This window comes from Myotis davidii, unplaced genomic scaffold (genome assembly GCF_000327345.1).
Source record: "Myotis davidii unplaced genomic scaffold, ASM32734v1 scaffold205, whole genome shotgun sequence".
Taxonomy (NCBI): domain Eukaryota; kingdom Metazoa; phylum Chordata; class Mammalia; order Chiroptera; family Vespertilionidae; genus Myotis; species Myotis davidii.
The window spans coordinates 5,361,332-5,386,243 of record NW_006297573.1 but is presented as its reverse complement, the minus strand read 5'-3'; the positions used below and the strand labels follow the sequence as shown (position 1 = coordinate 5,386,243).

Sequence of the window (24,912 nt, the reverse complement as noted above, 5' to 3'; positions counted from 1 at the left end):
CAGAGGCTGGATCACCAGAGGCAGGATCACTAGAGGCAGGCTCATCAGAGGTTGGAATACCAGAAGTGGCATCACCAGAGGTGGGATCACTAGAGGTGGGATCACCAGAGGTTGATACTTCAGAGGCCGTATCTCCAGAGGCTGGCAGATCTCCAGTAGCCAAATCACCTGAAGGTGGATCACCAGGAGCTGGTTCAGTGGTCACTTTAGAGTTTAGTTCAGGAGTTTTACTACTAGGAGACAAAGATTCATGCTTTAAATCATCATCTGAATTGTTTTTTACATTAACATTTAAGATACAAGGTGTTTCTTTCCATTCTGATTTACTTTTCTCAGGATTAAAACAAAGTTCTTCAAGGCCATTCACCTCATCCTTGTCATTAATATAATCCATATTCTCCAAAGGTGAGGTTGGGTCCACATCTCCATTTTCATGATTGCCATTTAACAGCTTGACATCAGTTTTCAACAGTTCTTCTTTGACCTTGTACACTGCATCCAGTTGTTGACGATCACTCACTCTCATTGTTTTTCGAGCCTTAAAGACTTTTTTCTGAGGTTCTTCTATACTATCCATTTTGAATCTTTAAAAAGAAAAAGAGAGACAGAGTTTAATAATTGAAACAAGAGAACCAAGATGGCGTAGGTAAACGCCAATACTCACCGCCTCCCACAACCACATCAAAATTACAACTAAAATACACAATCACCATAATTCAGAACTGCCTGAAATCTGGCTGAATGGAAGTCCTACAACTAGAGAAGTAAAGAAGAATGTACACTGAGACTGGTAGGAGGGGCGGAGGTATGGACCGGGCTGGTCAAACACCCACATGTGGCATTTTTGTCATTGGAAAGATATCTAAACAGTGGAGGTCTCTTGTGAGAAGTAAGGGGTCCCAGCCCCACACCAGATCCCAACCCAGGGTTGCAGGGCTAGAAAGAGAAGTCTTTGTAACTTTGGGCTATAAAGACCAGCAGGGAATGTGGCTGCATGACATGGAGTCGGCTGGAGACCCAGGCAGTTCCTCTTAAAGGGCTGGCAAATGGACTTCCTTGGACTCACTACCTCTGAGGACCAGCACTAGCATAAAGGCTTGAGGGGATCCAGAGAAAAATGGGGAGGAACTGGATTGTCTGGCATAGGAGCAACAACTTGGGGGCAGTTTTCTGCCAAACAGGGGTGCCTGCAGGGTCATTTTTCCTATGCTGAGACCTCCTTCATCACAGAGTTGACTGGCAGCCATATCTGAGTTTCCATCAGACTGGCTCACACTGTTCACTCCACCCTAGTAATTCCCTGAGACCCCATACCACCACATATGCAGCCTCACTCAAGCTGTTACAGAGGCTTTTCCATATGAGTGGCCTGTCCTGGCTCAGGCATCAAACTTAGCTAAAACCTCTCAAACAAACAGCAGCAGACATCAGCGTGCCACTGACGTATCAATAAGAGGCCTAAGACCCAACACTAGCAGCAGCTTTCCTTGCTTCACAGCTTGGCCTTGCCTGGGTACTTCCAAGCCCACCACAAGTAGCAGCCATTGGCAGATCACTCTGTAGTTCCTGACAGGTGGCCCCGGGCAGTGGCTAATTTTGCAACTCCCTGGAGGTCCTGGTAGGCAGCTTCAGATTTCACCAGATTATAACTCTACACATCTATGAGCAACAAACTCAAGGGGCAGAATCAATGAGCACCAAAGCCCCACTGACGCAAGTCCTGCTCCATAGGGGTGTCCCATACACAACAGCTCTTCTGCTGTAGTCGCAACTGGTCCTCACAGCCAATTGGCCTGGAGGTCAACTCCTCCCAGTAATGCCAACAGCAATCAAGGCTCAACTACAACAAGACTGTGCACAGAGCCCACACAGGGGCACACTCAGAGTGCCCAGTTCAAGTGACTGGGGAGGCTGAGCCACTGGGTCCTACAGGAAACCTACTTTAAAAAGATGCTCAACCAATTCCATTAGACATAGCAGCTCTACCTAATCTAGAGAAACAAACATAGGAAGCAGCTAAAATGTGGAGACAAAGAACTATGTTATAAATGAAAGAACAGAAGAAATCTCCAGAAAAAGAACTAAATGAAATGGAAGCAAGCAAATTACTAGATACAGAGTTCAAAACAATGCTTATAAGGATGCTCAAGGATCTTCATGAGAACATCAAAGACATGAAAAAGGACCAGTCAGGAATTAAGCATATACTAACTGAAATAAGGAATAATGTACAGGGATTCAACAGTAAAGGATGCCAAGAATCAAGTCAGCGATTTGAAATATGAGGAAGCAAAAAACACCCAATCAGAAAAGCAATAAGAAAAAAAAGAATCCAAAAATATGAAGATAGTGTAAGGAGCCTCTGGGACAACTTTAAACATAACAAAATTCGTATTATAGTGATGCCAGAAGGAGAATAGAGATAGCAAGATATTGAAAACTTATTTGAAGAAATACTGACAGAAAACTTCCCCTACCTGGTGAAAGAAATAGACTTACAAGTCCAGGAAGCACAGAGTCCCAAACAAGAGGAACACAAAGAGGGCCACACAAAGACACATCATAATTAAAATGCCAAAGGTTAAATAAAAAGAGAAAATCGTAAAGAGATTCAATCTCAAACAGCAAGAGAAATGCAGTCAGTTACCTATAAGACAGTACCCATATGAATGTCAGCTGAATTCTCAATAGAAACTTTGGCCAGAAAGGTGTGACAAGAAATATTCACATGATGAAAAGCAAGGACCTACAACCAAGATTACTCTACCCAGCAAATCTATTATTTAGAATTGTAGGTCAGATAAAGAACTTCACAGACAAGAAAAAGCTAAGGGGTTCATCATCACCAAACTAGTAATTCATGAAATGTTGAAAGGTATTCTTTACAAAGTGGAGAAAGAAGAACAAGAACAAAAATATGAACAATAAAAACATACCTATCAACAATTGAATCTAAAAGTCAAAATAGACGAACAAGGAATCAAATTAACAAAATAAACTGATTAATAAAATAGAACCAGTAAAGGATCAGTTTCCAGAGGCATGGAAACATGAAACTGAATGACGAATCTCAGAGAGAAAGAGGTGGGGTCGGGTAGGTGGCAGGGGAGATTAACCAAAGAATGTATATGCATTACCTATGGACACAAATAGTACAGTGGTGAGACAATACGATGGTGAGGCCTGTGGCAGAACCAGGTTGAGCAGGGCAATAGGACGGAGACATCTGTAATACTCAACAATAAATTATTTTTAATTGAAACAGAAGCTACCTAATTATAGACTCACTGCAAATTGACCTTACAAGCATCCTTCATGTACTTTTGAAATAATGATCTATAGAAAGCATAATAATCCTTGCTGCATATTAATTTTTATATTTTTTAGATTTGTGTATTATAACATTGAGAATAGGTACAGTCCACAGAAGATCAATTACTGGAAGTATTAGAAAAAAGTTGACTAACTTCTAGTTTTCATTCTCAGTAAGCTAATGGGTTTAGAAAGTCCAATGGTAAATATAAGCTTAAGAAAGTAGATGGAAGTAAAAATAGTAGACGGAGAAAGAAAAAGAAAACTGTAAGAGAGTGAAAACAATAGGGGAATGGGAAAGAGGTATAGAGATAAGAAACAATGGAGGGAAATTTAAGAAACACGTAAGATTGTATTTACAATCAAGCATATCTAGATTAACAGAACTAAAAATATAGCAATAAGAGACTGCCATTAAGAAAGTGAAAAAGCAACTTATACAATAGAGGGAAATATCTGCAAATCATATATTTGCAAATAATGTATTTGACATGATAACTTGCATTTAGAAAATATAAAATGCTGTTACAGCTGAATAACAACAAAAATTTTTAAATGGGCAAAAAACTCGACATTGCTCTGAAAGATACTCAAATAGCCAGTAAGGCAATAGAGAACAAGGAACATTAGAAGAGGCTTAACATCATTAGTCAACAGAGAAATGAAAACTATCTAATCTAATAAAAGAGAAACATGCAAATTGACCATACCTTAGCTACACCCCAAGCCATGCCCACCAGGCAATCAGAGCGACTATATGCAAATTAACCCAACCAAGATGGCAGCCGGCAGCCAAAGAGCTGGAGCAAGCAGGAGGCTTGGTTGCCCCAGCGATGGAGGAAGCCAAGCTTCCCGCCTGCCCTGGCTGGCTTTGGAGTCTGCTAAAGGCAACAAAGTTTCAATGAGAGAAGATAAATAAACCCCAGATACCTGCTTCCAGTCAGCCTCCACTGGGAGCTTGGGTGGCTGGGGGCTGTGGCCAGCCTGCAAACAGCCATTAGCCCCTCACCCAGGCTGGCCACACCCTCAAGGGGTGAGGTTCCCTGCGGGGGGGCTTGACAAGCCTGCAAACAGCCTTCAGGCCCTCACCCAGGCTGGCCAGGCACCCCAGCAGGAACCCTGACCCTGAAGGGGCTGTGGCCAGACTGCAAACAGCCATCAGCCACTCACCCAGGCTGGCCAGGTACCCCAGCAGGACCCCCCTACCTGAAAGGGGTATGGCCAGTCTGAAAACGGCCCTCAACCCCTCACCCAGGCTGGCCAGGCACCCCAATGGGACCCCTACCCTGATCCGGGACACCCTTCAGGGCAAAACAGCCAGCCCCCACCCATGTACTCTGCTCAGCCACAAGCCAGGCTGATGGCTTTCAGCACAGCAGTGATGGCAGGAGCGTCTCCCGCCTCCTCAGCAGCACTAAGGATGTCCGACTGCAGCTTAGGCCTGGTCCCCGCTGGCAAGTGGACATCCCCCGAGGGCTCCTGGGCTGCCAGAGGGATGTCTGACTGCTAGCTTAGGCCCGATCCCCCCGGGGAGGGGGCCTAAGCCAGCAGGTGGACATCCCCCAAGGGGTCCCAGATTGCAAGAGGGTACAGGCCGAGCTGAGGGACCCCCCTCGAGTGCACAAATTTTTGTGCACCAGGCCTCTAGTCCTAGCCTATATAATAAAAGCCTAATATCCAAATTGTTCGACCGGGAGTTCGACCACTCACTATGACATGCGCTGACCACCAGGGACGACGTAGAACATGGCAGCCGTCAGCAACGTGATGCTGGCAGCGGGCAGCAGTGGAGGCACTACTGGCCCCAATGGGCCCCCGACGAGAGTGGTACCACGGCAGAATGGTGGAGCAGGTGAGCAGGCAGCACCAGGCCAAGGTGGGTGCGAGCGGGGACCCAATCGCCCCACAGACGGCGACCAGCAGTGGCAGTGGGGGGGCGGGGCTGCTGCCTGGCTCCCAGGCATTGAGGGAGCTGATCGACCCACAGATGGTGACCAGCAGCTGGCAGGCCCTGATCGCCCAATCGGGGCTGAGCCCCAGGCTGGGATGGGGAACTGGGGGTGGGTGGCAATGACCAACCTCCCGTAGTGCCCGAGCAGGGGGCTGTGACCTCTCACCAGCTACCTGGGGGCAGGGGTGACAGGGATGAAGGTGTGGTGAGAATGCGGGATGTCTGCCAAGCTCGCGCTCACTCCCCCTGCTACCCTTCCCCGGCATACCAGGGCTCATGCCACCAGCGAAGTTTTATGGCTCAGGTGCTGGGCACCCACGAGGAGCCCGCCCCAACACACCATTTTCTGAGTGAGCCAGGCCACAGCCGCCGGGACCACAGGGGCTGGTCGGGCTCCCCATGGGTTCATGCAGGAGTTGGTCTGCAAGGCTGGCCGGTAGAGAGTATGCTGCCTGCCCGGTTTCCATACAGTGCTGCTGGGTGGCCCAGAAGCCCACACTGCGCCCCAGCTGCGGTGTCCGACCACACTCACCGCATCTCCGCATGGGGACTCGGGCGCTGTGACTCAGGTGGAGGGGGGCACATGGGGACCCGGAGGCCCAGGTGCTGCCCACGGCCCAGAGGTCAGCTGAGACCTGCCCTTCCACACCAGGTGCTCGTGCTTCAATCGCGGGCCAGGCTTAGGGACCATACCCATGCACAAATTTCACACACCAGGCCTCTAGTCTATATATAAAAGGCTAAGTGACCGACGGTGCATCTGTCTGACCATCCGCTACATATGACACGCACTGGCAATTTAAAAATAAACACTGACTCGTGCATGCACAATACATATAAAGCTCTCACTTGTGCCAAATTGCACACGTGTTTCGATCTGTCATTGTCGATCATGAATTTAGTTGTTTTTGTTGAGATTATAGTAAAAGTTGTAAATACTTCATCACAAGGTAAATTAGTCAAGCACTCTGAAAGTGTTTTTACTCTTAATATCATATACAGGGAGATAATAGAATAAGTTTAATCAATTTATCAGTCATTGTTTTTATCAATGTTGTTTTTACATCATGTTTTTGTTTTTATACCATGTTTTTGATGTTATATCATGTTGCTATTGTTTATTTATTAACCAATTTATATATTATTTTCATATACATTTTAGTAATTTTCTTTCATCTCTGACACTTCTATTATAGAGAAAGGGAGAATAGCGATATTAAAATATTTCTTCTATTTAATTTCCTTTCAATGTGCACGAATCCGTGCACTTGGCTGCTAGTAATGACTATAATTAAAGAGAAAAACAGGATGTGGACAAATTGGAACTCTCATACAATGGTGATAAAGTCACACAAAGTTGTAAAATGGAGCAGCTGTCTTAGAAAACAGTCTGGCAGTTCCTCAACAGGTTAAACATTAACCATTACTTTTCGATCATTCCTTTTTTTAAAGTATGTATGTAAAGCTATAAATTGCCCCCTAAGGCCCTGGCTGGTTTGGCTCACTGGATAGAGCATCGGCCTGAAGACTGAAGGGTCCCAGGTTCGATTCCGGTCAAGGGCATATACCTGGGTTGCAGGTACATCCCCAGTAGGGGTTGTGCAGGAGGCAGCTGATCGATGCTTCTCTCTCATCGATGTTTCTAACTCTCTATCCGTCTCCCTTCCTCTCTGTAAAAAATCAATAAAACATATTTTTAAATAAATAAATAAATTGCCCCCTAAGCACTTCTTTAGCTACATCCCACATTTTGATGTGTTATATTTTCATTGTTGTTCCGTTATAGTATATTCTAATTTCTATTGTAACTTCTTTCATCTGTGAGTTATTTAGAAGTATATTCCTTTAAAAAGTAATACATTATGACCCTGTGAAGCTCATTAAAAATTATAAGGTTGGTTTCATATTCAAAAATCAAGCGGTACAGATTACAAGTGAGTCATAAAGCATTATGGCTTTCTTTTTCAGGCCCAACCAGGTGTTCACTTGATAAAAATTAGAGCCCTAAGGCCTAATACCTCAGAATGTGTCCTTATTTGGGATAGGGTCTTTGCAGAGATAATCAAATTAAAATAATGTCATTACAATGGGTCCTAATCCAATAGGACTGGTACAGAGACACACACAAAGCAAGAACACCATGTGATGATTAGAGTTAGGCTGCCACAAGCCACAACTAGAAGAAAGGTCTGGAACAGATCCTTCCTTAGCTCCTTCAGAGAGAATATGGCCATGCTGACACCTTGATTTCACACTTTCTAGTCTCCAAAACTGTGAGACACTAAATTTCTGTTATTGAAGGAGGGAAAAACAATGTGATTCATCACATAAACAGAATAGAGTGTGAAATAAACAAAAGATCTCAACAGATAGAGAATATTCATTCATTTGAAATATTCAACACTGATTCATAATTAAAACTCTCAGGAAACTTAATAGAAGGAAACAACTCAAATATAATAAAGGCTATCTGTTAAAAAAAAAAAAAAACTACAGAAATCATACTTAATTGTGAAATAAGATCAGAACCAAGACAAGGATGCTCTTTCTCAGCATTTCTGGCCAGTTCAGTAAGGCAAGCAAAAGAGGGCAATAGATTTGGTCCCAGAGAAAGACAGTCATCAATCTATAGTGGAATAAAAGTCCTTTAAGGACTAAAATGTACAAGGAGCAAGAATAACGCTTTCACATTCTACTACCCAGTAGGAATGATGGTAGGAACACTTGCCTTGGCTGGAGAAGGGAATAAAGCAACCTCTGAGGTATCGGAACTTATCTGAGGCTCACAGGCAGGCCTTAACGTCATTATACACTGACTTGATGCTTACGACTAAGTCATATTGTTCTCCTCTTGGACATAAAACCATCCCTACATTCAAATTAGGTAAGGTCACAATGCAACCCATAAAATATCAACCATCTCCCTCTCTAAAAAACAAGTAATGGCTACATCTTTATCAATTGCAGCTTTATCCTCACTGTAGTCTGTCCTCACTATAGATAAGACTTATTGTGATAACCAAGCATAGAATAGCCCCCACATTCTGACAGCACCCAATCCAGAGTGAGGTTCTAGTTCCTCAAACCTTCCCCAAAATAACCCAATCTATGACCAAATCCTATACTAGAATTTCTTCTAACACCCTCTTACTAATGTGCCTCACAGTTTCCCCTGGTAAGCATTCTCTGTCACTGCAACAAATAATAAATCCAACTTGTTCAATTATAGGTATGTTCCCGGTATTCCATTGTTCCTTTTAGCTGCAAGTCATCAAACAATGGCCTAGCCTGTTTGCTGGAGGTCAGTACAGCTTGAGAATCTACCACTTGTCATAGTACTTCTAGATTGTGATACATTATGCATCTATTCTGTCAAGTTAAGAAAATTACTGCCCTGACCGGTTTGGCTCAGTGGATGGAGCGTCAGCCTGCCGACTGAAAAGTCCCAGGTTCGATTCCGGTCAAGGGCCTGTACCTTGGATGCAGGCAACATCCCCAATGGGGGGTGTGCAAGAGGCAGCTGATCGATGTTTCTCTCTCATCAATGTTTCTAACTCTCTATCCCTCTCCCTTACTCTCTGTAAAAAAAATCAATAAACTATATTTTTTAAAAAGAAAATTACTTATATATTTCTTAGCTTGCTAGCCTTTGAATTTAAGTTATGGAACTGAGTAAAACTATTTTTTAAAAAGTATCTTACAACCAAGCAGAAACTTCAACACAAAATTATTATAGGCACTATTTTAGGGATTATTAATTGCAGTCTAAAATTTAAATTTCAAGTTTCTGCCCCTCCCCATCCATTCCAAACTCATGCTAACTGAAAATTTTTCTGTAAAGATGATACAATGCAAATTTTGTAGTCACTTTTCTCTGCTGACTCCAAAGATACAAAAGAATTACATTTAAATAGAAGTATAATTATCCTTTAAATATTTTCAAATACTAAACGGCAATTCTTTTGGACTTTGACCTCATAATATCCACATTTCTCAGCTGTTATAGGAATAGTTGGCAGTTATTACTAGTTGCATTAAAAGCAAGCATTCCTCTAAAAAAGTATATTTTCATAGTTTTTAGTAACTCCATTAATAACAGGTTCTATAGACAGAAACATGGATTTGAACTCCAGTTCTCCCATGTACTTATGTGGCATAGGGTAAGTTACCTAACATTTCCATTTTTAGTTTCAGCTACCTTAAAAAGGGAATATCAGTCCTACCCGGTTTGGCTCAGTGGATAGAGCGTCGGCCTGCAGACTGAAAGGTCCCAGGTTCAATTCTGGTTAAGGGCATGTACCGTGGTTGCAGGCACACCTCCCCAGTAGGTGTGCAGAAGGCAGCTGATCAATATTTCTCCCTCATCGATGTTTCTAACTCTCTATCCCTTCCTCTATGGAAAAAATTAATAAAATATATTTTTTAAAGGAAATATCTGTACCTGCAACAGAAGTTGTGGTGATAATTAAATGAGATTCTAGCCGAAAACAGTTTGGCTCAGTGAATAGAGCGTCGGCCTGCGGACTGAAAGGTCCTGGGTTCGATTCCGGTCAAGGGCATGTACCAGGGTTGCGGGCACATCCCCAGTGGGAGATGTGCGGGAGGCAGCTGATCGATGTTTCTCTCTCATCGATGTTTCTATCTCTCTCCCTTCCTCTCTGTAAAAAATCAATAAAATATATTTTTTAAAAAATGAGATTCTATACATTAAGCACTTAGAATGATGTAAGCAATTCAAAAAATGCTATCATAATTGTCTATGTATATTCAGAATGTTTTAAGGCATAAACTAGACAACCTGAAACAAATTTCTCTTAAATATTTTTATTTTATATGTTAATTAGAAAATCCAACATGCAAACATCAGCCCCAAATAACACTTAATAAACTGCCACCACCAAATAACATTTAATAAAAATAAATACAATACAAGCAAGGTGGTTTTATCTACAAAATTGCCATTCAATTCAGAAATAATAAAGTACTGTACAAAGAATTACAGAATAACTACCATCTATACCCACAAGGGAGCACACTACAGCCATTTACCAGATACTTCATGGGTTCTAAGTACAATGAAAAACAGACAAAGCAATAAGGAAGTAGCATGAACAACCAGTTCAAACTAGTTCAGCCATATCCATGCAAACCAATCAGCATGTTTTTAAAAATCTATTTTGCATAAGCAAAATATATTTAAGAAAGACACACATTAGAAAAGGATGTGTTATCTGCAAATAAGTTTCCATGGCTGTATTACCAGAACAAAACATTTTTAAGGATCATTTTAAGTACCGTCATCTGTAACAGATGCCATTCACAAAACTATTCTACAAAAGAAATACTGCTTTTTTTAGGTGGCAACACTACAACCATGAAGTTCTCAAATGCCTGTAATTCATTTTCCCAAAAAAACATTTATATTTTACAGTAGAAAATGTCTGCCATATCTAGATATAAATGTGTAAAATGTGATGAACTTTCTGCTGAAAACACTCTTTTATGAGGAAGATAGTCAAAAAAATATTTTTAAGGTAAATATATTTTCATAAAGAAAATAGTTTTTAAAAATGTTTTTTAAGTCTTTATATATTTAGATTCAAGAACTCTGGGGAAATATTATTAGTAATAAAATATTTTTGTACAGCATTAACAAAAGTTTCACCTTTACCAAAGGAATTTATATTTAAATAACCAAGAAAGGTGTGTTACCTGCAAATAAGTCTCTATGTCTTGGAACTATTTTTCAATTTTAGGGTAAATTATTTTTAAGGAAAGCCCAATGAGCCTCTTCTTTAAGTGGAAACATTTTCTTCTTCTCTGCTTCATCCCCCTCCACCCACTCCTTTCACTGTACTTTCTAGCAAAGAGATCACAGCTATGAAACAAGAAAGAGAAGTCTTTCCAAAAGCTGTCTGTCTTAGCCTACAATCTGCCTGCTCAGAAAGTTCAAAAATTTAAGTGGCTGTTCAAGAGCTGCTCACTAATTCAGCCAATCAGTAACCAGCATTCTGATTCCTGCCCAGCAACAGGAGACAGACAATAAGGTCAGAGAAACATAGTTAAAACCTGGACCTGCAATATTTCGGTAAGGTTCTTTTTCTTTGTCTGATATAAGTAATCTAGAACATAACTGCATAAAATCCTAAATTCATATAAAAAACATTAAACATACCCTATACGTAAATAAGATTTACACCTTTAATGCTATTTTAATTTATCTTCATTTAAATGTCCAGGCATGTTTCCAGAAATACAAATCAATTCCCTACCTGGGGAATGAGTCAAACATGGACATATATAACAAGAACATACTTTTCTACACAACAGGTTAGAATCTGCAAAATTCAAATGTAAATTTCTTTTAAAAAATCCAGTCACTATTATTTATAAAACATTTATAACTAAAAATCCAGCGAACCCTTAAACCTAAATAACACAAGATTGTTTTCATACCCACCTATTTACTATTGTTAAAGATTGTCAATTCCAAAAATCAATAGTATTCTGGACCCAAAGGTTTATTATGGACAGCAATATAATGTATTGTTGTCTACTGAACTATGGATATCTATTTCTTAACAACCTATATTGTATTGTAAGTACAATTACTACATCCTTTTCTCCTTAACTGCCTTTCACAGCAGGTTGCAAAAAGGTTATATGAGCTCTCTCCCCTTTGAAAGCAATAAAGCAAAGGTGTAGATTAGAGAGTAAACATTCAGGTAAATTGAAGGGAATTTTTTTCTTTATTACAAAATTCTACATTCCTTTAAAAGCACAACTGTAGAATAAAAATAGGAAATCCATTCAAAGAATATATTTTCTCAACTTCACTACCTATCAAATTTTCTTAATAAACAAGTTTTTTAAATCTCATTTTTTCTCCTTCTGTTACAGATGAACCTTGTCATTTTTCAAAACATACCCAAGAGGGAACTTGCTGCAGCCATACTCTTAGTTTATTTAATCTCCCCATAGGCAAAATAAATCAGCAGCTGCTTGAATGCTTCAGTCCTGAGAGACATGAAATACACTGTCTGATTGGCTCAAGCAGTAGTTGCCTAAAACCAATCAAATACATGCAGCAGAACCTTGCCCGGCAACAGGGGAAGCAGATGCGGGCAAGTGCTTTATCAAGAATCCAAATATTGTGAAATGTGAAAACGTACGTGAACAATGAAACTGAAACATATTTGTAACACACCCTCAGTTCATTGTCTGAATAACGCTCTAAAGCAGGATTTTCCTGATTAAATAAACAAGGATCTATACAACTGCTTTCCAAACAGCTTAACTGACAAAACAATAGGGAGTGCCAGGACTGTTGGTTCAAAACGCACAAACATCAAACACTATATTAACTCAAAGTTATGGATACCTGGTGAAGTACATTTAAAAATAAAACTTAGCAAAAACTTACAAAATGTTAAGCAAAACCATTTAAACGAATTTGACACTTCTATCTTTGACACAGCACTCCAATTGCATTCACATTGTTAACTGTCATTAATATAACATTATTCTAAAAGGGGTACTAAAAATAATTTTATTTAAATTTTGAGTTTTCCTTAAATGGCTTAAATAAATATTAGTCAATAGACCTGACTAATCATGGCCTACTCATAAATAATCACTTTATGCTGATTTCTATACTCTTAGAAATACAACTCTGCTACTAAGCTTTTAATTGCTCAGGTTGAGAACTGTGTGATTTTATTTTGCATCCCTAAATTTTAAGTATTTCACAACAATCCTGAAAATAAAATCATGAAGAATAATCAGTGTATTGCACAATAAATGTTAATAACCTGATTATTGCTTACTGCTCATTAGAGAGACTATTGATCCTGATAATACAATGTTTCATCCACTTTGATACTTACCTACTCAAATTTCATATATAGACTTTCAAAATTTTTATCTTAAACACTGGATATCCCATCTTCTATTAATACTTATTTTTTCCAAAACTATTCATAAAGCATTATCACTACTTTCACTACTTCTGTTTCATATGCTGATTCTTTTGCTTTCTAGATGTCCTCTCTCTCAATCACAAGGCACTGGCAATATTTACTTGAGGACCCAGGGCACTAACGAATTCAGTACTCAGTGATCATGACACTTCAAATAACCGAATAATCTGTCATCAATCTAATAATATTAACTGGGTATCAAAATGTGGAATGGAGAAATTCACTACTTCTGTTTCATATGCTGATTCTTTTGCTTTCTAGATGTCCTCTCTCTCAATCACAAGGCACTGGCAATATTTACTTGAGGACCCAGGGCACTAACGAATTCAGTACTCAGTGATCATGACACTTCAAATAACCGAATAATCTGTCATCAATCTAATAATATTAACTGGGTATCAAAATGTGGAATGGAATATCCCCTAACTAAATTTTTTAAAATTTACAATGAAGGAAATGAGTCTGCTTTACCAACAATTCCCTGGACAAAGGAGTAAATCATGCTCTTGAAATTTTGGTTACATCAAAACCAGAATGGTCACTATGTTAATTTGTTGTATTCACTGCTTTGTTTTGAGAAATACGATGGTAATCTACATGAAAAAATTTCAAGACGCCTTAAAATCACTTTTCCAGGTGTATTTTGGGTATCATGCTGTTATACAAACAAATTAAAACTAACTGACCATATTTTTTTAAATGCAATTTTAAAATACATTTATCAAATTACATCTTCTTAGAAAAATTAGTTATTCATCAAGGCCCTACCTTCTAGTTTGTCCCACTTACCAAAAGCCAATCCCACCTAGGCTGATAATGAGTGAAGTAACAGAAGGCCATGTTTTTAACTGATGCTTATCAAGGGGCAATTATGTATCAGACACTATATCAAGGCATTTTCTTTTCTCATTTAAGTGACAATTTATATAAATTTAACTTTACAAGTGACCTGAATACATCAATAGCCATGCTGCTATTATGCATTCCATTAAATAAATATTAATTTTAACTTAGTAAGGACACCCCATTCAACATGAAGTTGTTTTTATTAGCACCAGCACCCTTTCTTATGCATTTCTGCCTTTAAACTTTGCTACCAACGGGTGTTCTATTTGATCAGCAATAAACTGTATGATGGTAAGCAATAAACTACATATTCACCACAATTTTCTCTTCTCTTTGAAAATAATTTAATTTAATTGCTAAAGTAAATCTATAAAAACAGAAAGCAGATTAGTTGAAGGCCCTAAATTGGAGGGTTGGAGAAGAAATGGAGACTAGCTGTTAAAGGGTACAGGGTTTCTTTATAGGCTAAATAAAAATCTACACTAATAAAAGGAAACATGCAAATTGACTGTCCCTCCACTATGCCCACCAGCCAATTAGAGCGATATGCAAATTAACCCAACAAAGATGGTGGTTAATTTGCATACACAGGCATGGAGTGAAGACTGAAGACAGCATAGAAGGAAGTCAAGCGCTGCAGAAAGGAGCGAAGTGGCGGAGAAGGGAACGGAGCTGAGGCAGCGGAGGCGGGAGTGGAGCTGAGGCAGCAGAGACAGGAGGGAGCAAGGCGGCGGAGACAGGAGGAAACGAAGTGGTGGACGTGGGAGGAAGCGAGGCAGAGGAGATGGGAGGGAGCGAAGCGGTGGAGAAGGGAGGGAGACGGCAGGGAGAGAGGCAGCAGCGAACGGAAGGAAGGAGCCAAGGCGGCGGAGAAGGGAGGGAGGTAGCTGAGGCAGTGAAGAAGGGAGCGAGGCAGCGGAGAAGGCGGCCGGCATCGCTCCCTTCTCTGCTTTGCTCCGGCCTCAGGAAGCCCTATTCTTGCAGGAATCTTCCTGCAACAGGCCTCTAGTCTACAATAATAAAAGGGTAATATGCTAATTAGGCCAAATGTTTTCCAGGTGTCATTCTGGACATCCTTCCTGATAAAACTGGGGCCAGAGGGAAGCCAGCCTGGGTCTGGGTACCTGCGGGCGGCTGGAGGAGGGAAGCCTGGGTCCCAGGTGCCGGAGGGAAGCTGGTGCTGGCAGCCGGGGGAAGGAAGGCCTACTCTTGCACAAATTTTCGTGCATTAGGCCTCTAGTGTTCTAAAGTTACCTGTAGTGATGAACAACTGAATATTTTTTATAAGCCACTAAAGTAAATAAATGAATAAATAAATATTAAAAACCTACTGAATTGTATACTTTAAACAGGTGAGTTGTATAGTATCTCAATAAACTTGTTTGGAGTTTGTTTTTGTTTTATTAAGTAATAGCAGAAAAACAGTTGAGTATTTTTTGCTTTTCAATTGTTTTAAACCTAACCTCCCTTTACTGGATCACACTTCTGACATAGACAAAACAATTATACACAGAGAGCCAAGTAATAGTTCATATTTTAGGAAGTTTACATTTCTAGGCCAACAGGTACACCTGTGCTTTCATGGTGATGAAAGGAATACATATAAAATAACAGCAGCATTGTTTTCTATGTGCTCATCTTAGATGAAACAGTTCCTCATTTCTCCTGTCCTAAATGGGACATAATTCTATAATATGCTTATCTCATGTAAGAGTAGCAATGAGCATGAGATACGCATAAATGAACACAACAGTCCTAGCCAGTTTTCTCAGTGGTTGGAGCATCAGCCCTCAGACTGAAGGGTCTCAGATTCAATTTCGGTCAAGAGCATGTCCTTGGTTGCAGGCTCAATCCCTGGTCAGATTGGGGTCAGGGTACATGCAGAAGGCAACCAATCAATGTTTCTCTCTCTGTGTCTCTTCCCTACCTTCCACTCTGTCTAAAAATCAATAGAAAAAATATACTCAGGTGAGGATTTAAAACACACACACACACAACAAATTTTATCAACCAAAAAACAGCACTGAGCAATGGTACAGATGAACCCTCCATGTACCTATATTAATAACATCTTCTAAACACAGAAAATGGAAATAACTATTTTTTACCAGAAGCACTAGACAATCTTAAGTGAAATAGAAGCATTCTCTTCTATTATAAACTGATACTGCAACCAAAGGCTTCATATGTAATTAATGTTGATAAATTTATTTTAAAATGAGATAGACTCACTAAACTTTCTGGAGTTACATAGACTTAGTCACATTTTACAATATTGCTTCATATGATGTATGTGGCCACCATATACCACATTTGCTAGTACTTTAGATGTATCTCTATAGAAATAATTACCATAAATGGACTTTAATACTTATATTTATGTATTGTTTAATCAAACACTTTGGCACATCTCATCACATACCTATTATAAGATTAATACATTAAGTATCTAAAGTTTTGTTTTCATAAAACACCTTAAAATATGTTGATATCATTATAATGTGCTTCAGAGGTCATTTACCAAAAAAATAATAAGTATTTTGTTAATGAGCTACACAGTGTGGCACATAGTATATACTTAGTAAATATTCATTAAAAGAATGATGAATTATACATATATAACTAACATAATTCTTAAATGAGAAAACTGATTCTTTTAGGAAACAAAGGTAGTAATCTAGAATATTTTCAACAAAATTGTAAACAAACATGCTGGTATGTTCACATACAGTAAGTTTACACACAAAGGACAACCTCTCTTTGGGGAGTCAGGATGCTTATTTAGTAAAAAAGGTAACAATGTATGCCCACATGTACATAATATGTATTGCACACCATTAAAATTAATCAAATATGACATAAGACTCATTTTTCAGCTTTTATAAAACTTTAGTTTGATTTCATATTTCAAAAAATAAAACACCATTTTGAAAGAAATCTACTTTTGCTTATAACTACATAATAATGAAAATCTTCTTTAAAATAATAAACATACCCCAAATGGAGCCCCCTGCAGCCATCTTATCTGTTCTCTCACAGCAACAGAAACTGAAAGACAATTTGCATAGAAACTGTGGTTGGCCAAAGAAAACAAGCTCTTATAGCCAATCAGAAAGCTAGAAATTGGGCAACCATAAGAGGAGAAGTTTTAAATCTGCCTGGCAACAGCCTAAAAATAGAAACAATATGCTAGTATGAATCCCAGAACAGATGTGACTATAAGAGCAAAATTATCCACAAAAATACTATTTTCTTAGGGGGGAAAATATGTGCTTTACATTTCATCATCTAAAATATTAACTTAAACCTTCCTAAGTGGCAATTAAAGAAAATTAATGCTAAGCTAAATAAATAGGTACTTTCAAGTTACATACCATGGTCCATATTATATGTGCACTATAGACCCGGCGCACGAAATTCGCCGGTTGCCCGCAGCCAGCTCCGCCCCCTACCACTACCCACCCCCGGTTCCCCTTTCACCATCAGGCGATCGGAGCCTGCCGGCCAGGGAAAGAAACCAAGAGGTGGTCGGTGCGCCTCATAGTGACTGGTCAAGTGGTCTTTCTGCTCATTCCGCCATTAGGGTCAATTTTTATACTATCCTTTTATTATATAGGAAATGTGTGTGTGTACAAAAACATTTAAGTGTTTTTCTTTTTTCGGGAAAATAATGAGGTATTTTAATCACACTTCTAGTATCTCTAATATCTGAAGTCTCTCAAAATCTGAACAGACTGCATTTGTTTTCTAGCACATTTCCCCTGCAATTATTTGGGAATCTGAGTTACATGTAAGAGACTGTTTGCTATGTATTAAAAATAAAAAGATTAAATAACAGCAGATCTTTAAATAGGGTGAGAATTATGCTTTACTCATTTTTAATACGAAGCTATTCCAACATATAGTAGTGTCTTCCATATAGTAGGCACTCAATAATTATTTTCTCAAATTAAAATAACTCCTGTCAGTGAGGGAAACAAATTATTGAGGCAAACAATGTACAGGCTAATGTAATAACTATGAAGGTTATGGGCCAGTAAGAAATGATCAAATCAGGGGGAGAAAAGGATAGGGAAAAAAAACTTTAATTTCAAAATTTAGCCCTAGTCAGTTTGGCTCAAAGGATAGAGTGTCAGCCTGCAGACAAAGGGTCCCAGGTTCGATTCCAAACAAGGACACATACCTTGGTTGTAGGATCCTCCCCGGTTCCTGACCTGGTCAGGGCACATGCAGGAAGCAACCAGTTGATGTATTTCTCTCACATCAATGTTTCTCTCTGTCTTTCCCTCTCTCTTTCATTCTCTCTAAAAACCAATGGAAAAAATATCCTCAGTTGAGGACTAAAAGATATATATTTTTTAAAGAATTTAAATAATAGCTTCTAAAATAAAAGGCTGGTTAGACAGCCAAGTCACGTTAAAACAAAGTTATTTATTAAAGTGCATGGTCTATGCATTTCTTATATCAACATCCATCAATGTGTTTTAATGAAATTGTAAATTAATTTTAAGATTTTTTTTGGCCACTGTTATCCAAAATGCAAAATGAATTCACATATTCAATACTAGGAAAGTTTAAAAACTTAATTATGAAAATTATATATAAAGGACTCATTTTAATCATGAAAAAGGCTTATAAACAATGCCTTTGAAACACATAGAAATGCAGATAGTTTTAAGTAACAAAGAGAGTTCCAGTGAAGGATGGAGAAATATCAAGTAAGCAATCTATGTAATAATATTTTAATCAATATTTAAGGATAGCTAGATTCTAAAATTAAGTTTAACCAAGCATTTTGAAATATACTGTTACTTTAAACACTGGTCTGGATGAAAAGTAACTTTGCTTATTGTCTTAGTTTATTAATGTTGTATTCATATGTGACTTGGATATCCAGACTCTAACTACAATTGTATTTACATCTTTAAGGTAACTTAAATCTTATACACATAGATCTTCACTTATCAGAACAAATATACTATGATTTATCAGATAGGAAAGTAATATGAACTAATCCAAGTTACAATTAGTGGGGAAGAATATAACAAATGGGTCAAATTTTATTAACAAGGCAGTATAAGTAGGAAAAATTATTTTTTAATTCCAGATGTGTAAATCAAATATCACTTTAAATATAAATCTCAGCATTTTATATTTTCTTAGGTATTATTTAAAGCAGTTATATACTTTTTAATTTTTACTTATACTGCCCAGTTTTATTTTAAGAAAACAGAAAAAGTGCAATATCTGCAAAACATTATTTCAAGTAGTCACACATCTGAATTTTGGGTGGACTGAATAAGCAATGGCACCTTCGTATTCACAATTAGTACAGCAGATAAAATACCCTGTAAAAGTTTCAGTAGTTCCAGAAACTTCACACTCCATCTCTCCATTCTCTTGTTTCTTCAACCCCTTCCGCCAAGAACCCACAGAGTTCAAAATGCAGCTGAGAGCCAGATGTTCCATGGCCCTAGCCTATGTGTACAGAAGTCTAATTTTAGTAACAAATATAACTAAAGGAAGAACCCTAATCTTCTTTCTTACCCTGGAGGAAACTCAAATTCCTCTTTGTACCTATTATTTTCCTCTTCTGTAGCAAAGAAATACTGCTGGTATGTTATCCCTCCTTGTATCTAAAATTATACTTGCCACAACTTTCTGAGCTAATCCTATTTATAGATCTATATCTTTCTTCAGTTGGAACTTATGGACCAGTATTTCCCCAGGAAGCAAAAGGAGAAAAATTACATTCCCATTCTAAAATTTTCTGGGCAAACAATACATGAGAATACAATCTACTTGTTTCTGGCAAATGTCCCTAAAAAGATTTTAGTTTCACAGGTTGGTGATGTATGTTAAGAAAATACAGAGTTCCAATATCCAAAACCAAGAATTATCACTCTGTTTCATCTTTTTAGAACCTAAAAATTATCTGCAGAGATCTGAGCAAATAACACTACACTTTGGAAACTCTCTTAACTGCTGTCCCAATGAGCCAATACTCTCTACCCATTTTAATTGACTAATAATCACAAATACACTGAGTTCTCATGTTTCTCTGTCCTCATCTAAACTATTCATATTGGTTGTACTTGTTAATGAATTCAGTTGTACATTTTCATTATAAATCATAGAATACAATTAAATCTTGTGTAAACTGATGAAATGTAAGTGCAAAAACTAAAGAGCTGCTAAATAAGCATCAGTAAGCAGAAAAAACACAGTTTAAGCACATCACTTAACAGCTTTAGGTCTAAAGTTTTCCATCTGGAATAAATGGAAATTTTATTAGAAGACCTGAAAGGATCCTTTAAGTTTTAAGCCTTATATGAAATTTTAATAAATTCCATTGCTCTACTGAGAAATGGAGAAGACAGGTTGGTGTGTTCATGTATTCCATATTTATCAAATGCCACGTAGGTCACAATTATAGCATAATTTTTAAGACACTCTAAAAAACAATGTGATCGAAAGTACAAAAAGCATAAACTAACATTAAAGTGTTTCTGCAGCCCTAGCCGCTTTAGCTCAGTGGATAGAGTGTCGGCCTGTAGACCAAAGAGTCCCAGGTTCAATTCCGGTCAAAGGCATGTACCTTGTTTGCAGGCTCTTCCACAGCCGCCGGGGCCCTGGTTGGGGCTCATGAAAGAGGCAACCAATCTATGTGTTTCTCTCACATCAATGTTTCTCTCTGTCTTTTCCTCTCTCTTCCACTCTTTAAAAAAAAAAAGTGTTTCTGCATGTAGACATTAATATAAATGTGGAAGAGATATATAAACAGTAATGCAATGTATGTATATCTTTCTACATGAATGACCATGAAAATCAAAAGTTCTCTATTTCCTATTAACTGACATCTCTCCAATATAGACTGTTTAATCCTAATAATAAAAAACACATGTGTAATTACAAACAAGACCTTTACAGATACCTTACTGTCTTCCTGATCAGGTTAGTACTTATTCCCAATTTTGGTGAGCTAGAGATCTGAAAACTAACTGTGCATGAAGAATCACTCAAATTCAAATGGAAGGGAAAATAAGAGTATGCCTTTCTTTCCAATCTCAATTTCAATTGCACTTCTGTTCATAACTCTATTTATAATTCAGTTATATCTACAAGACTTCACAAGTAGTTGCTAAGCAACAGCAACATGCTGAGTTCAGGGCTATTGGAAATCTGGCTTTCTGCCACATGAAAATATTTAACTGAGTCTAGCGCCTCCAGAATTTAAAAAAGAAGAAAAGAATGGAGGGGGGGGAAATACAAAAGAAATACAATAAGTCACCAAGCTCTTAGCATAGGTTCACAAATTGAGATGAGGAACCTTATTTTGTATTTACAGATATTTATTATATTTCTCTATTAAATTTATCATCTTTCTAATGTTGAAATTAAAACTGTGAAGCTATTCTCCTGAAAAATGGGAGACATTATGATTAGCCAAGTCATTGTTAATGGCATAACAATTGACTTAATAAATATATTGTGTAAAAAATAGCTCTTAGATTGGGAGAGCAGTCTATGGGAAATGACAGATTTTCTATGTTCGATCTTTTAGGCCAGGAGACAAAAAACGGTACATGTTCTTCAAATTCCTTTATTCTCAAACGTGTAGTTAACTAGTAAGAGAAAAGATAAATTTTCTACCCCAAACAGTAGTTTTTTCATTTTAAATACCTCTACTCAAAAGTTAAGCATATTCAAAAATTTATTAACAACCCAAAATAGTTATAAAAATTAACTGTTATTTTTCAGAATAGAAAAGACATTGAATATGGTTCAACACTCATTCACTGAGAAAAATTAAAATTAAAAACAAAAACATTGCTCCTTAAACTGATAATAGCTACATCAAACCAATAGAAAACTTCATATTGTGTGGTAAAACACCATAAGCATTTCCATAAGGGCAAAAACAAAAGCTGTGATACTATATTTGATGTTGTTCTAGCTATCCTGAAAAGCAGTAAGAGCTCAGTCAGAAGATATAATGAAGAAAAAATTTAGTTCGGAATAGCAAGAAAAAGGTATCTAGGAACATTACATATGTATGAAAAAATTCAAAGGTATGAAAATATGTGAAATATTAGAGCTATGTTGGACCTGAAACTCAATATAGACAAAATATCCATTTCAAAGGCACAGAAAGTAGTATAAGTAACAACAAATTTTGAGAAAGAAAAAGCATAGTGATATGGGATTGGTATCCAAAAAAAAAAAAGAACATCTATTAATGAATAAAAAAGACAAACAATTCAAAAAAAATAAAAAAAACATAAACAGGCAATTCATAAAAGAACAAATATAGTTCTACCTCATAATAACCAAAGACATAAAACAACAAATATAGTTCCACCTTACTAATTATCAGGGAAAGACAAAATGAAAATATATTTTTATACATCAGATTGGCAATTATTTATGGTTAACAACAAAATATAATAATGTGTAGTCTCATACACTGTGGGTAGGAGACCTGATTGTCATAACCATTTTTAAGGGCAAATAGGCAAGAACTGTGCATTACTTTGACACACCAAACACACTTCGATATACCTATCTTAAGATACACTAACATGCTTTAAAATACGATGTATCAGGACTAACTACTGCTGCACTAAATAGCAAAAAAACAAAGAAATTTAACATTCATCACTAATAGTTTTTTAAAAATAGTAGAGCATCCACACTAAAGAGTAAAGGACACTAAGAAGTTAAGAAGAATGTGGTTCTTCTCTTTCATGGGCATGAATTTAACTGTACAACATAGTAGCTGTAGAACTCATAGTACTTAGAGTACAAACATTGGAGCCAGACATACCTTTATGAATACTGATACTATCATTTCCTACTTGTCCAAGATATTTACCCTCTCCTTGTCTCAGTATCCTCATCTACGAAAGGGAAAATATAATGCTTGCTCTCCTACAAATTTTAAGGGGATTAAATGAGAAAATAGAAAATAATTAAATACATATCTAAGCAGTCAATAAATGTTTCCAGTTTTATGCCATGTTTTAAAACATAAAATAATTTTTATCTCTAAATATTTATATATGTAGTAAAGTGATATTTGAAAGTCTGGAAGGATAAGTGCCCAACTAGTTATAGCAATTCACTAGGGGTGAAGAAAAGAACAAATAGAGACTTTCACCTAGACTTAATATGGGAGTTTCAATTTTCACAAGAAAAAACATTCATTTAGTAATTTGTATCTTAACAGTTAAGCTCATTCAACTTTCCCCAATCTCTTCTACACTAATGCCAGGGCAGCAGTGACATTTATGAATAGGGTAGTGGCTAGGGTAGTGAACCACACAGACACTAAGCTCCAGAACAGACAGGGAAGGGAGAGTACCATCCAAAAGACAAATTTCCAGCATATCCCATAAGCAGCAAGTACTACTTACCCACCCCTCCCACCACCTGAGTCAGCATCCATCCAAGGTAAAATAGGAAATCGCAAGTACAAAAATGAGTATAATCAAGAATAATTTTTTAAAATAAGATTAAGTCCCAACTCTTACAAATAAACAAACAAAAAAACACTAGCTAATTGGTAGCAGAATGAACCGAAACATTTTTAAATGGTATATTAAATATTCTCATAAGGTATAGGATGTTATTTTACCCATAAAAACAAGCATAAAAAGAAATCAACCTGAAATCTTAGAAATTCAAAGTATAAGCTGCATGGATACAACTGAAGTGACTGAAGTTAATCAAGAACAGATGTTTCCTCAAAATATTACAGAAAAGAAAAACAGAAAAGCTAACAGACATGAGGACATACACAGAAACAACAACTTTCACTTTAGAGGAGCTTCAGAAAAAAAGAACTGAGAAAAAAGGATTAAGAAAATAAGAACAAACAATCCACGAAGCTAACTATCTATACTTTCCATAAAAAGGGCCTACTAATTACCAAAACAGACTAAGTTAAAACAAGCAAAAATGTTTGGACATGAAGTGCTAAAATTTCAGAAAACAAGTATGAGGAAGTGCTAATATTTTAGAGTAAAAAAATTATTTAGCTACAAAGAAATAAGAACTAAACTGTCACAGGCTTGTCTTTAGTAATACTGAATGCTAAAATAAACTATCCTCAAAGTTCAGGGGGAAAGATATTTTTTGCCTAGAATGCTATGGTCAGAAAAACTAGCGATCAATAAGAATAAAAAAATAAAGATATTCTGAGCAAAGACTAAGGAAACAGGCCATTGTTAATATAATTTTATAGATATACTATAGATACAAGACAGCAAAGACCCTAAAAATAAAACTCAGATAAGAGAAACAGCAATGCTCCAAAAATGAAAAAAAATTCACAGGCAGGCTGAAATAATTAAGGATCCATCATCTTTAAAATAAATATTCTGAAATTAAAATCCCAGATAATTACAAAATAGAAATTAAGAGATTTAGGAGTTGCAGAATATGGGGCAAATATAAGTAAACTATCAATCTAAAAATAGCAGGCTTCAAGATAGGTAAAATAACAAAAATGTCATCAAATCTTACTATAAACAAGAGACACACCTTGTAATAATAGCATAGAAAGACTGAAAATTAAGAAACAGAAAAATTATGCAATAGGCAATTGCTAATAAAAAAAGTATCTACACTAATAAAAGACAAAAATGGTAATTGGCGTACGACGATACGCTTTTCATTGGCTAATCAGGGCTATATGCAAATTAACTGCCAACTAAGATTGGCAGTTAACTGCCAACAAGATGGCGGTTAATTTGCATATGTAGGCACAATGCAGGGAGGTGAAAGGGAAAGCAGGAAGAAGCCCCCTGCCACTGACAGTGA

General features: G+C 37.4%; 1 protein-coding gene across 2 annotated transcripts in view; it reads right to left on the bottom strand.

The window, feature by feature from the left end:
- Positions 1–24,359, bottom strand: part of ATF7IP (activating transcription factor 7 interacting protein) — an 81,146-nt gene extending 56,787 nt beyond the window's left edge. The window contains exons 1-2 of one of the 2 annotated variants that reach the window (XM_015570171.1): positions 24,355–24,359; positions 12,825–12,833 (exon numbers count right to left, since the gene is read on the bottom strand). Coding sequence is in view for 1 of the 2 variants with exons in the window: in XM_015570172.1 (XP_015425658.1) it covers positions 1–577 (577 nt within the window). In the remaining variant the exon portion in view is untranslated. Of the gene's footprint in view, positions 585–12,824; positions 12,834–24,354 lie in introns of those variants that run through there. The other variant, XM_015570172.1, reaches the window with a different exon arrangement.
- Positions 24,360–24,912: the final 553 nt, after the last annotated feature.